Genomic DNA, 12,550 nt, shown 5'->3' on the forward strand with positions numbered 1-12,550 from the left:
AATATGAGGTTTTCTAGTGTATCGCAACTGTAAGTACTCTTCTGCTAAAAAGTTAGTTGCTGAATCGAGGCATTGTAAACCCAGAATTTATAACTTCCATTTCATTCTTATGATAGTGTGCCTACCTGAGCTGCTGTGGTGTCTCATAAGCATTTTAGTTTAGATGCCTTATGGGACTAAATTTCCCATGATGCACCATGGCCCTCCCCTTTGTTAAACCATCATGGTTCATCAACAGAATCCCATGACTGTAGTGCATCACAGGAGATGTAGCATGGCCAGAGAGGCCACCCTATAAATTTCCCACAGAATGGAAAGTTTGATTTTCAACCAGCTCCAGTAGCCAGTTTCAACATTTCAACCATATAATCAGTTTCCCTTGATTGTTTGTAGAGTTTGAAACACATTTAAAAGTATAGGGAAAATGTCATTTTAAAACTGCAAAAAGTGGCAGAGTGACTCAGGCACATGTGTAGCATCTAAGACAACTTAAAATTGATGAGTCCTTGATTTGCAAGAAAGAGAGAAGTAGGAAATAAACATATGGGGTGGGATTTTCAAACATTCTTAAAATACGTAAGATCACAAATTTCCCTAAATTTCAATGGGATCAATGCTCCTAAATCTCTTAGGCATTTTTGAAAATCTCACCCATATATATATATATTTAAATCCCAACGAGAAATACTTGACATGTGAAAAGACAGGAAATTATTTGAAAAAAAAAATCACTGGACTGTACATACATACCATGCAATGATCCAACTGTGACTGCACTACCTCCTGCTCTACACTCTTCATCTCCAACTTGGGCACCTGCAATTTTACTTCATCTAAAATTCTTTTACATTCCTGTAGACGCTGCTCAAAATTGGCTGGCTTCTGGAACAAGCGGAACTTCATGGAGACGTCTTGTATTTTTTTCTGAAAAGTCAATATGGGTCAGTGGTAAAAATAGGAGGAAAAAATGGAGTCATTCTCAGAATGGGTTACCAATCAGTATGTTTTCTCATGATTTCTTGCACCTCAAAACATTTGATTCTTTAACTAGACCTCTGCTGACACCAGTCTTGGTTTTTATACAAGGAAGAAAATCCTTCCCTTCTCACTTGCACCTGCAAAGGGCAACTAGATGCAACAGAACTGGCGATATTCTGTTGCATGGGAAAGAAGGGAATGGGTAGAAGGTGCCTGTGTAAGGATCTATACTACCAGTGCAGAGCTGATGGTGAAAGCTCAATGTTTACTAGCATGCAGGGGGATTGGGATTGGTTCCAGTATCCATTTTCCCTGCAAAAGGAGATCACACTATACATAAGACACCAGAAATGCAGCTCACTTCCATGATATATTTTTATAGGGATTGGGAGATTATCCTTCCTCTACTCACTGTAAAGAAGCCCTGCATGAAGCTTGTGCACTGTTCATAGGCTTGGCACAGGCTCTGGGATTTGATTCTCATATAATCAGAGATTTTAAAGGTAGAAGGGACCATTGTGATCATCTAGCTTGACGACCTGAATCTACCAGTTAACTGCACTAATGGTAATCATTAATGACCTCGGCTTTCTTAGAATCAGTGATCAAGAGGTCATCTGTACCAATATATTTTCCACAGTATGCATCCGATGAAGTGAGCTGTAGCTCACGAAAGCTTAAGCTCAAATGAATTGGTTCATCTCAAAGGTGCCACAAGTCCTCCTTTTCTTTTTGCGGATACAGACTAAAACGGCTGCTACTCTGAAACCAATATATATGAATTGCATAAAAGCTAGTAAAGTCTCCATTGTACCAATTTACATTTCCTCTTTATTGTTGTTCTCACCCAACGAAGTACTCATGTACTCCATCACATTTTGCCCTTTTGGGAAGGGAGGGAGAGGAGATGGGTTATTAAGCCATGTATTACGCCGATTTTTGTCTAAGAGGGTCTAACACTTGGGTACCCTAAAATGTAACTGGCTGTCACTTACATATAAGTAACCTTGACAGTAAAGTGTTTTATACAGACTGCAACTGTGGAGTTTCAGGCAAGGAAAGGACACAATCCTTTTGGTCAATAATTCAGTGTAATGTTTATACTTTTAGATTCTCTGGTTATTATATTTTAATAATTCTGAAGTATTATTAATAATTTGTATTCTTCATTCACCTGCAAGGAAAGGGAGTCAACTGAGCATTTTCTTTCTTCTAGAGCAAGATGTGTTAAGTAACAAAAGATCATAAGGTTATTATAAGGAGGAGGGAGAAAAATTGTTCTCCTTAATCTCTGAGGATAAAACAAGAAGCAATGGGCTAAAATTGCAGCAGGGACAGTTTAGATTGGACATTAGGAAAAACTTCTTGTCAGGATCGTTAACCACTGGAATAAATTGCCTAGGAAGGTTGTAGAATCTCCATCATTGGAGATTTTTAAAAGAGCAGGTTCGACAAACACCTATCAGGGATGGTCTAGATAATACTTAGTGGTGCCATGAGTGCGGGGACTGGACCAGATGATCTCTCAAGGTCCCTCCCAGTCCTACGATTCTACAATAAGCAAAATAACCCTCCTCCTCCCCCGCAAATAGAAATGTTTCCTTTTGTCCACTGTATGACTGCTTTGAGCAAATCATCTACTTCTGAATTCCCAACAATATCACTTTATGATAAAGGACATGGGACTGGTTTTCAATTCCTCAAAATATTTCTAACCTACTAGGAGTAAATGGTTCATTAGTTACCATGACAAAATAAGATTATTGTTTTAGCTAAACCTGTGTAAGCAGTGTCAGGATGAGCTCCACCCTGACATCTGGTGGTGAGGTGTGGCAAGTTGTGGAAAAGAACTTCAGGGGCCGATGTCATTTGCATAGGCACACCCACCACGCCTAGAATGAGGCCATAGCTGCTCAAATGGTCACTTTGGCTGCTGTGGGATCCCCAGCGTCTCTGTTATTGGGGCAGGAAGAATAAATTGTTATTACCCTGATTATGGGAACTGTGCTTGGAACTGTACGTGGCCTTTTGTTATGATGGAGGGATTCACCATCAACTAAGTAGCACTTGCTAGGCAAGGGTCATGGGTTCCAAAACTGTGTGAATGGAGAGAGGCTGGGGACAAGTATTAATACTTGGTGGCATGGGCCCCTTGGTGAGGGCCTTCCATGCTAATTGCACTTCCTCCTCTCTCCACTGTGGAATATCAGAGCTAATTTTGATTTCATTAGAAGTCTAGTTATAGGCTGCTGAGCTCACTTTGGGCTGACAGTGCACCAGCACTGGGGCTCCCCTACTACAAGCTGAATTCACCTAAGAGCTGAAATCACTGAGTGTTGTGTTAAGTAGTGGGGGAGCCTGAAGATATATTGTGGAGCAGTTTGCGGCACGGCTGGTGAAGCAGTTCGACGCGGAGCAGTGTGTGGATGGCAGGAGCTGCTTGTGGGTCGTGGAGCTGAGCGAAGGAGTTCGTGGGGCAGCTGGCGGAGCAGAGCGCAGCTGAGCGAAGGAGTTCGTGGGGCAGCTGGCGGAGCGGAGCGCAGCTGAGCGAAGGAGTTCGTGGGGTGGCTGGCGGAGCGAAGCGCAGCGGAGCGAAGGAGTTTGTGGGGCGGCTGGCGGAGCGGAGCGCCGCTATGGAGCTATGGGGCGGTCAGCTTCAGATCATGTAAGGTGCCTCTTACCCCCGTCCCATTTCCACCCAGGTTGGGAGGTAAAGCTCCGCAGATAAACTTTCGAACTCTGGGGCTGCCCTGACCAGGGACAGAGACTTTTGGGGCATTGGATTTTTGGGACTTTGGGTGATTTGGGGTTGTTGGACTCAAGAACCAAAGGGAAAAGGGCATGCCCCAATTTGCCTGGGGTGGGTTTTTTTTTTTGCTCATGGGTTGTGTTATGAATCCTGTTGGTGGTGTTTCCCCAACATAATGCCACATTGTTTCTCTCTGTTATTAAAAGGCTTTTGCTACACTCAGGCTATGTGCTTGCGAGAGGGGAAGTATTGCCTCTTGGAGGCGCCCAGCGGGGGTGGTATATATTTGTCCCAGGTCACTGGGTGGGGGCTCGAGCCGGTTTGCATTGTGTTATTGGAATGGATCCCCTAGATATTGAACCCGGCCCTTGTTGCTGCCAACTCTGACGGGCAGAAGGGTTACATTTTTGGGGGCTCGTCCGGGATAGCCTGGGTCAGTACCCCTCGCAAGCACCTGTTGAGTGATCCACTACATTGGGAAACAATTTATATTTTTTTTTGTTTTGTTTGTGCTTATATTTTGAGGAAATTACTGTTTGTATAATGGCTAATATGTCAGGTTTGTTGGGCCCTGGCTCAGCAGCTTCTAGCTCAGGGGCTGCAGCCTCGGCTGATGATTGGACAAAAGCTCTGGGGCAAATATTGGAAAAGGTTGTGCTGCCCCATGCTGAGTCAGACTCTTGTCGTAAGTTAAGATTATTTGCTGGGGAGGAGGAGTTTGAACCCTGGTTAGAGCATACCACTGAAATGCTGCAAGAGTGGGCTGTACCAGATACAGAAAAGCGAAGATGCCTTATAGAGAGCCTTGGCGGCCCAGCATTAGATGTGATTCGCACCCTGAAGCTCATTGACCCTGGGGTCAGTGTGAAGGACTGCCTAGAGGCCCTTGAACACAACTTTGGGAGCGTAGAGGGCCCTGAAGACAGCTACTGTAAGTTCCTTAATTCCCGACAACAAAAGGGCGAGAAGGCTTCAACCTACATACAGAGACTGGAGAGACTGCTTCAGAGAGCTGTCATGAGGGGAGCAGTGACTGCTGAGCAGATGGATCAGACCAGACTGGCTCAAATTGTAAGAGGAACTCAGTATCAGAACCCGATTCTACTTCATCTCCAGCTAAGAGAACGACGGGAACATCCCCCAAGTTACTCCCAGCTGATAAAAGAGGTCCGAGAGGAGGAAGAAAGGCAGGCTGCCAGTGAGTTTTGGGAAGCCCAAACATCGGAGCCAGCCAGCACAACACCACTGCAAACGGCCAGTGTACTGATGGTGAGCACCAGAGAGGAACTTGCCCAACAAATGCAGGTCCTGACGGAACGGATAGCTGAGCTGCAAAGTACCGTTGACCGAGTTAAGACTTCCAGGAATAAGAAGCCTCAAACTGTGGCAATTGAGAAGCCCACACTTAGAGCCACCATCCCCCCCAGGCGAAGGGGAAAAGGTCAATTCTTCTGCTACCGATGTGGTCAGGATGGACACAGTGCTGCCAAGTGCCGTAATGAAGAAAACCCCTCCTTAGTGTATGGAAAGCTGAGGATCAGTTGGGAGAGATCCGGTAGCTGCCAGAGGGTCTGGGGACGGGGACCCCCCAGGTCTGCAGGATTTGAAGATTCCCCCAGAAAAGACTGTCCAGCTGGGATCCCTGCAGGACTGATAGGGCCTCGAGCAGAGGTCACGGTGAGGATTGAAGGGGTGGAGTGTAAAGCAGTGCTTGACACTGGATCTCAAGTGACTATTATATTTCAGTCATTCTACCAACAGATGCTTAGGCACCTGCCTATACAGCCACTGACTGGCCTTGGCCTGTGTGGCCTCAGCATGGATGAATACCCCTATCAAGGGTATGTCATAGTGCACCTGGAATTCCCAGAGGAGGTTGCTGGGGTAAGAGAAGAGGTAGACACAGCTGCCTTAATATGCCCTGACCCTAAAGGGACCTCTGATGTGTCTGTGCTGATAGGGACCAACTCCAGTCTCTTCAAGGTACTCGCGGATTACTGCAGAAGGCGGGCTGGGGACCAGTACCTGAATACCCTGATGATCCATACGCTTTGTGCTGAAGCCTATAGGAAAATTGAGAGCGCTAAAAGGGACACATCTGAGCTACCGCTTGGGGCACTGAAGTACGCGGGCACAACCCCCTTAGTAGTGCCTGCAAGGACGGAGCAAGAAGTGCTTGTCATGAGCACCTGGCTGAAAGGCAGTAAAGGGACGTTAGCAATGATAGAGCAGCCGATGGGAGGAGAGCTCCCTGAAGGAGTGTTGGTCCCCAGTGGAGTCATAACCCTACCTGCTGAAGCCCAGGAAAGGGTGACTATACTGATTGCTAATGAAACGAGTCGTGATGTTGTTGTGAAGCAAGGACAAAAGATAGCAGACCTCTTTGAGCCTGAGTCGATTGTAAAACCCCAGTGTGAAACTCAAGTTCCGACAATAGACCCAGCAAAGTTTGACTTTGGAGATTCACCAGTGTCCGAGGACTGGAAAGATCGCCTGAGAAAGAAACTTTGTGAAAGATCCAAGGTGTTCTCACTGCATGAGTGGGATGTGGGATGTGCAAAAGGAGTAGAGCACAATATCAGACTACATGACTCTCGACCTTTCAGGGAGAGATCTAGGAAGATTGCTCTCTCTGAGATGGAAGATGTGCGACATCATCTTCAGGAGCTGGCTGCGAATGGCATCATTACAGAGTCCCGTAGCCCATACGCCTCACCCATTGTGGTAGTCCGCAAAAAGAATAGGAAAATCCGGATGTGTATTGACTACCGCACCCTAAACAGCCGTACTGTGGTCGACCAGTACACTATGCCTCGAGTGCAAGATGCCTTAGACTGTTTGCTGGGAAGCCAGTGGTTCTCTGTGTTGGATCTTCGAAGTGGATACTACCAGATCCCTCTGGGAGAAGAAGATAAGGAGAAGACAGCCTTCATCTGCCCATTAGAGTTTTATCAGTTCGAACGCATGCCCCAAGGGATTTCTGGAGCACCTGCCACCTTTCAACGTCTCATGGAGAAAGTTGTGGGAGACATGAATTTACTGCAAGTGTTAGTTTATTTGGATGACCTGATTGTGTTTGGAAGAACCTTAGAGGAGCATGAAGAAAGACTTCTTAAAGTGCTTGATAGGTTGGAGGATTATGGTCTGAAGCTTTCAATTGACAAATGCCAGTTCTGCAGAACCTCAGTGAAGTATGTGGGTCACATTGTGTCCCAAGAAGGTGTGAGTACTGATCCTGATAAAATAGAAGCACTCACTACATGGCCACGTCCAAGTAACTACAGAGAACTCAAGACCTTTCTTGGATTTAGTGGCTACTACCGCAGATTTGTGAAAAACTATGCTACGATTGTAAAGCCTCTGAATGATCTTACCAGGGGACATCAGTCCAGCAAGAACAAATCTAAGTCCAAGAATAAGGGGAGGTCCCCAAAGCCTCCTGTGCAGAGACACAATGGCCCCTTTGCACCATTTGGGCCACGGTGGGATGAGAGATGTGAAAGGGCTTTTCGAGAAATCATTACTTGCCTAACTCATGCTCCAGTCCTAGTTTTTGCTGACCCAAGCAAACCATTTATCCTGCATACTGATGCCAGTTTGGAGGGTCTGGGAGCAGTCCTGTACCAGGAAGTGGAAGGCAAATGTAAACCTGTAGCCTTTGCCAGCCAAGGATTGTCTGATAGTGAAACTCGCTATCCCACCCACAAGCTGGAATTTTTGGCCTTGAAATGGGCCATCACTGAGAAATTTCGAGACTACTTGTATGGTGCTCAGTTCCAGGTGTGGACAGACAACAATCCACTGACTTATGTGTTAACAAGTGCTAAGCTGGATGCTACAGGGCAGAGATGGGTGGCTGCCTTGGCTAGCTATGAGTTCAGCATTCAGTACCGATCAGGGAGAAGCAATGTAGATGCAGATGCATTGTCCAGGCGTCCGCAGGCTCCAGAAGTTGCTGTGATACCCACAGATGGAGTGAGAGCTATTTGCAGTGTGAGTCGCCGAGAGCCAGAGGCCCGTGAGGGCTTTCAGGGATGTGTTGCAGAAGCTTTGGGCCTGCCCCCTGAATGCATGCCTTCTGCTTCAGTGAACTATATTGCATTAGACCAATCTCCTTTGCCCATGCTCAATGCGGCTGACTGGCAAGAAGCCCAGCGGCAAGATATTGACATTTGTGATACACTACTTGCCAAAAGGGAGGGGCGAAGCCCAGCTGCGGTTGTCCCACCTAACCCAGAGGGTAAACTACTATTGAGAGAATGGACCAAACTAAAACTGATTCAGGGAGTGCTACACCGAATGACCACTGACCCTTTACAAAAACAACGAGCACAACTAGTGCTGCCAAAAAAGTACAGAGCCCTGGCCATGAGGGCCCTGCATGATGACTTTGGGCATTTAGGGATGGAGAGGACCCTGGAACTTATTCGTAGTAGGTTCTATTGGCCCCGAATGGCTGAAGATGTTCGCAGGAAATGTGAGACTTGCGCTCGATGTGTTCAAAGGAAAACTCTGCCCACGAGGGCTGCATATCTCAAGAACATCACCAGCAACAAACCTTTGGAGTTGGTATGCATTGATTTCTTGTCTGTAGAGGTAGACAAGAGGAATGTTGGAAACATTCTAGTAGTGACTGACCATTTTACACGGTATGCACAAGCATATCCCACACGTGATCAGAGGGCCACCACCGTTGCTCGAGTATTGTGGGACAAATATTTCTCAGTCTATGGATTCCCGGCTCGGATACACTCTGATCAGGGGCGGGATTTTGAGAGTCACCCTCTGAAGGAGGTGCTGAAGATAGCAGGAATTAAAAAGTCTAGGACAACGCCTTATCACCCCCAAGGTGATCCTCAGCCAGAGAGGTTCAATCGAACCCTATTAGATATGTTGGGAACTTTGCAACCAGAGCAGAAGGCAACCTGGAGCCAGCATGTCGCATTTCTGGTGCATGCCTACAATGCCACAAAGAACGATGCTACGGGAGTCACCCCATATCTCTTGATGTTTGGGCGAGAACCAAGATTACCCATAGACTTGTGCTTTGGTGTATCAGAGGATGGAGATAGCTATGAAACTCATCAGCAATATGTATCCCGACTAAGAGAAAAGCTGCGGGATGCTTATCACTTAGCTACCGCTGCGGCTCGGAAGAACGCAGACCGCAACAAACATCGATATGATGCTAGAGTGCGTTCGCAGGAGCTCCAGCCGGGGGACAGAGTCCTGCTGCGAAATTTGGGTATTGCTGGCAAACACAAGATAGCTGACAGATGGAAGGCAATACCTTACCTGGTGATGGAAAAGCTGGGAGATCTGCCAGTCTACAAGATCAAACCTGAAGACGGTCCAGGGCAAATAAAGACGGTGCATAGAAACCTTTTGCTCCCTGTGGGGGAATTGGTAAGCACCCCTTATGAGATGGGCCACGGCAGGGCCGCCGGGCAGAACAGAGGTGCTAGACCAAAGCCGCCATCCAACACAGACAGTGGGCCCCCTGCAGCTAACTTACCCCTATTCTGCACATCTGAGAGTGAGTCTGAGGAGGAAGACACAACCCTGGTGTATCCTGGGATGGAGACAAGATTTCAGTCTCCATCAGCTGAACCAAACGAGAGTTTTCCCTCTTCCGCCCTAAACCCAATGGCGGAACTATTTAGGCCCCTTTCTGATACCCCGGTGCTGCTGATGAGACCCCCCTGTGATGACACACACAGGTTACTGGACAATGGGGACAGACAGGTAGAAGATGTCCTGGGCACCTTGGACCCTCCAGCGTTAGAACTAGGAGTGCAGGGGCCTACGCCAGTAGCCGAGGGACCCTCCAGGGAAGCCTCTCCATCCGTCACTCAAGAGGATGTTCCCCCTACCTCGGCAACAGAGATTCTCAATAGACGAGACAGGGTGATAAGACCAGTGAAACGGTTAACTTATGATGCACCTGGGGTGACTAGTGAGGAGCCAATACATTTAGCACACAGGCTTGTGGAAGCTAAAGTGGGCTTCCTGAGGCCCTTTGGAGGAAACCAATGAGTTGGTATAAAGGGGGTGTGATTTGTCGGGACGACAAAGTCTCGGCTGGGGGGAGGATGTAAGCAGTGTCAGGATGAGCTCCACCCTGACATCTGGTGGTGAGGTGTGGCAAGTTGTGGAAAAGAACTTCAGGGGCTGATGTCATTTGCATAGGCACACCCACCACGCCTAGAATGAGGCCATAGCTGCTCAAATGGTCACTTTGGCTGCTGTGGGATCCCCAGCGTCTCTGTTATTGGGGCAGGAAGAATAAATTGTTATTACCCTGATTATGGGAACTGTGCTTGGAACTGTACGTGGCCTTTTGTTATGATGGAGGGATTCACCATCAACTAAGTAGCACTTGCTAGGCAAGGGTCATGGGTTCCAAAACTGTGTGAATGGAGAGAGGCTGGGGACAAGTATTAATACTTGGTGGCATGGGCCCCTTGGTGAGGGCCTTCCATGCTAATTGCACTTCCTCCTCTCTCCACTGTGGAATATCAGAGCTAATTTTGATTTCATTAGAAGTCTAGTTATAGGCTGCTGAGCTCACTTTGGGCTGACAGTGCACCAGCACTGGGGCTCCCCTACTACAAGCTGAATTCACCTAAGAGCTGAAATCACTGAGTGTTGTGTTAAGTAGTGGGGGAGCCTGAAGATATATTGTGGAGCAGTTTGCGGCACGGCTGGTGAAGCAGTTCGACGCGGAGCAGTGTGTGGATGGCAGGAGCTGCTCGTGGAGCTGAGCGAAGGAGTTCGTGGGGCAGCTGGCGGAGCAGAGCGCAGCTGAGCGAAGGAGTTCGTGGGGCAGCTGGCGGAGCGGAGCGCAGCTGAGCGAAGGAGTTCGTGGGGTGGCTGGCGGAGCGAAGCGCAGCGGAGCGAAGGAGTTTGTGGGGCGGCTGGCGGAGCGGAGCGCCGCTATGGAGCTATGGGGCGGTCAGCTTCAGATCATGTAAGGTGCCTCTTACCCCCATCCCATTTCCACCCAGGTTGGGAGGTAAAGCTCCGCAGATAAACTTTCGAACTCTGGGGCTGCCCTGACCAGGGACAGAGACTTTTGGGGCATTGGACTTTTGGGACTTTGGGTGATTTGGGGTTGTTGGACTCAAGAACCAAAGGGAAAAGGGCATGCCCCAATTTGCCTGGGGTGGGTTTTTTTTTTTGCTCATGGGTTGTGTTATGAATCCTGTTGGTGGTGTTTCCCCAACATAATGCCACATTGTTTCTCTCTGTTATTAAAAGGCTTTTGCTACACTCAGGCTATGTGCTTGCGAGAGGGGAAGTATTGCCTCTTGGAGGCGCCCAGCGGGGGTGGTATATATTTGTCACTGGGTGGGGGCTCGAGCCGGTTTGCATTGTGTTATTGGAATGGATCCCCTAGATATTGAACCCGGCCCTTGTTGCTGCCAACTCTGACGGGCAGAAGGGTTACACCTGCTTTCCCCCTTCCTTCTCTCAGGCTCAGAACATAGCTCCCAAGATATGTTAATACAAAAAAAGAGATAAGTTTGGCAAAGGAGTAGCAGTTCCATCACTTTAAGCACAATTATATCTTTTTTACAGCTACCATTTACTTTCTGCCTAGATATTTCAATGAATATCATCACCATATTGAGTAGGTGATGCATATAAGGAATTTTTCTTAGAGCAAAAAATAAATGTGTACAGTATTTATCTATAAATGTCTCTGCTCTTGCACTGTCTTAAAACTGGAGTAGCAAAGTGAAAAATCAGGCAACTTTTTAGTTTAAGTATAACGTGTTTAGTTTTCAGTAAAACTGTGATAGTGATTAATTTTATGTACACACAAAAAAACCTTTAAAATTTGTAAATTAACCAATTTTGGTTCAGATCTAAGTAACTGCATGTTATCTAAATGAGTCAATTCAGATTGACAAAACTCATAGTAATGTGCATGATCATTTAGAGGCCTTTTGAGGAACCCTCTCAGGACAAAAGGGTGTTAAGGAATCAACTCTATCACACGTAGGAAAAGAAATTAATGGCATATGTATCAAACAACTCCAAAAACATTAAGGCCTAAAAATCTCAGTAACCGGATCATCTCTCCATCTGTTCATCTCCTCCTGTGAATAAGACCTGTTTTAGGGAGGATATTCTTCTCCCAGTACACACACATCTCCATAAAGGTTAGCTTTTCCCTAACTTGCCCAGTATGCCCAGAAGTGTTCACCAGTTGTGTTGCTGAATGTACAAGGATCTATGTACGGATCCTTTTGAACCCAGCATTTAATTGATGGAATGCTGGCAGTATCAGAGTTGCCATGGAGACCAGCAGGGAGAGAGTTAACAGGAGATATGTATGTAGGTACATATATTCATCAAGGAATGAATAGATCCCATAAGGAAGAGGAGATATTAAATAGCATAAAACGTGTTTTTCAAAATAAATAACTATTAACATTTTATTACTTGGCTTTTCTATGTCCCTCAGCACCAAACATTACACACAAGCATTAATCAATTCATCCTCTCAGCAAGTCTGTGAGCTAAGGAAGTATTATCATTCCCATTTTAGAGACTGGGAAATTGAGGCATGCATATTAAAGACGACTTTGGCAGAGCTGGGGAAAAAACAGATAACCTTGCTCATTGTCCTGTGCCTTAACCACAAGATGAAACTCTTGCTCTCTGCTGTTAAATCATGGTGTTTTGCTTACCATACCATGAAAGATGAGATGATCAGTGATGTATTTTAACATGAGTATCAATGTATTTATTTCACAGCACCATGGAAGTTTAGTATTCATGCCAAAAGTTGAATAGACTGAAGAGGATTATAGG

At 46.6% G+C, this 12,550-nt stretch overlaps 1 protein-coding gene across 1 annotated transcript in view; it reads right to left on the reverse strand.

The window, feature by feature from the left end:
- The window catches only part of DMD (dystrophin), a 1,498,644-nt gene that overhangs the window by 1,127,548 nt on the left and 358,546 nt on the right, over positions 1-12,550 (reverse strand). Inside the window, exon 27 of the mRNA XM_077807212.1 lies at positions 751-924. Coding sequence (XP_077663338.1) covers positions 751-924 — 174 coding nt within the window. The remainder of the gene's footprint in view (positions 1-750; positions 925-12,550) is intronic.

This window comes from Eretmochelys imbricata, chromosome 1 (assembly GCF_965152235.1).
Source record: "Eretmochelys imbricata isolate rEreImb1 chromosome 1, rEreImb1.hap1, whole genome shotgun sequence".
NCBI classification, from domain to species: domain Eukaryota; kingdom Metazoa; phylum Chordata; order Testudines; family Cheloniidae; genus Eretmochelys; species Eretmochelys imbricata.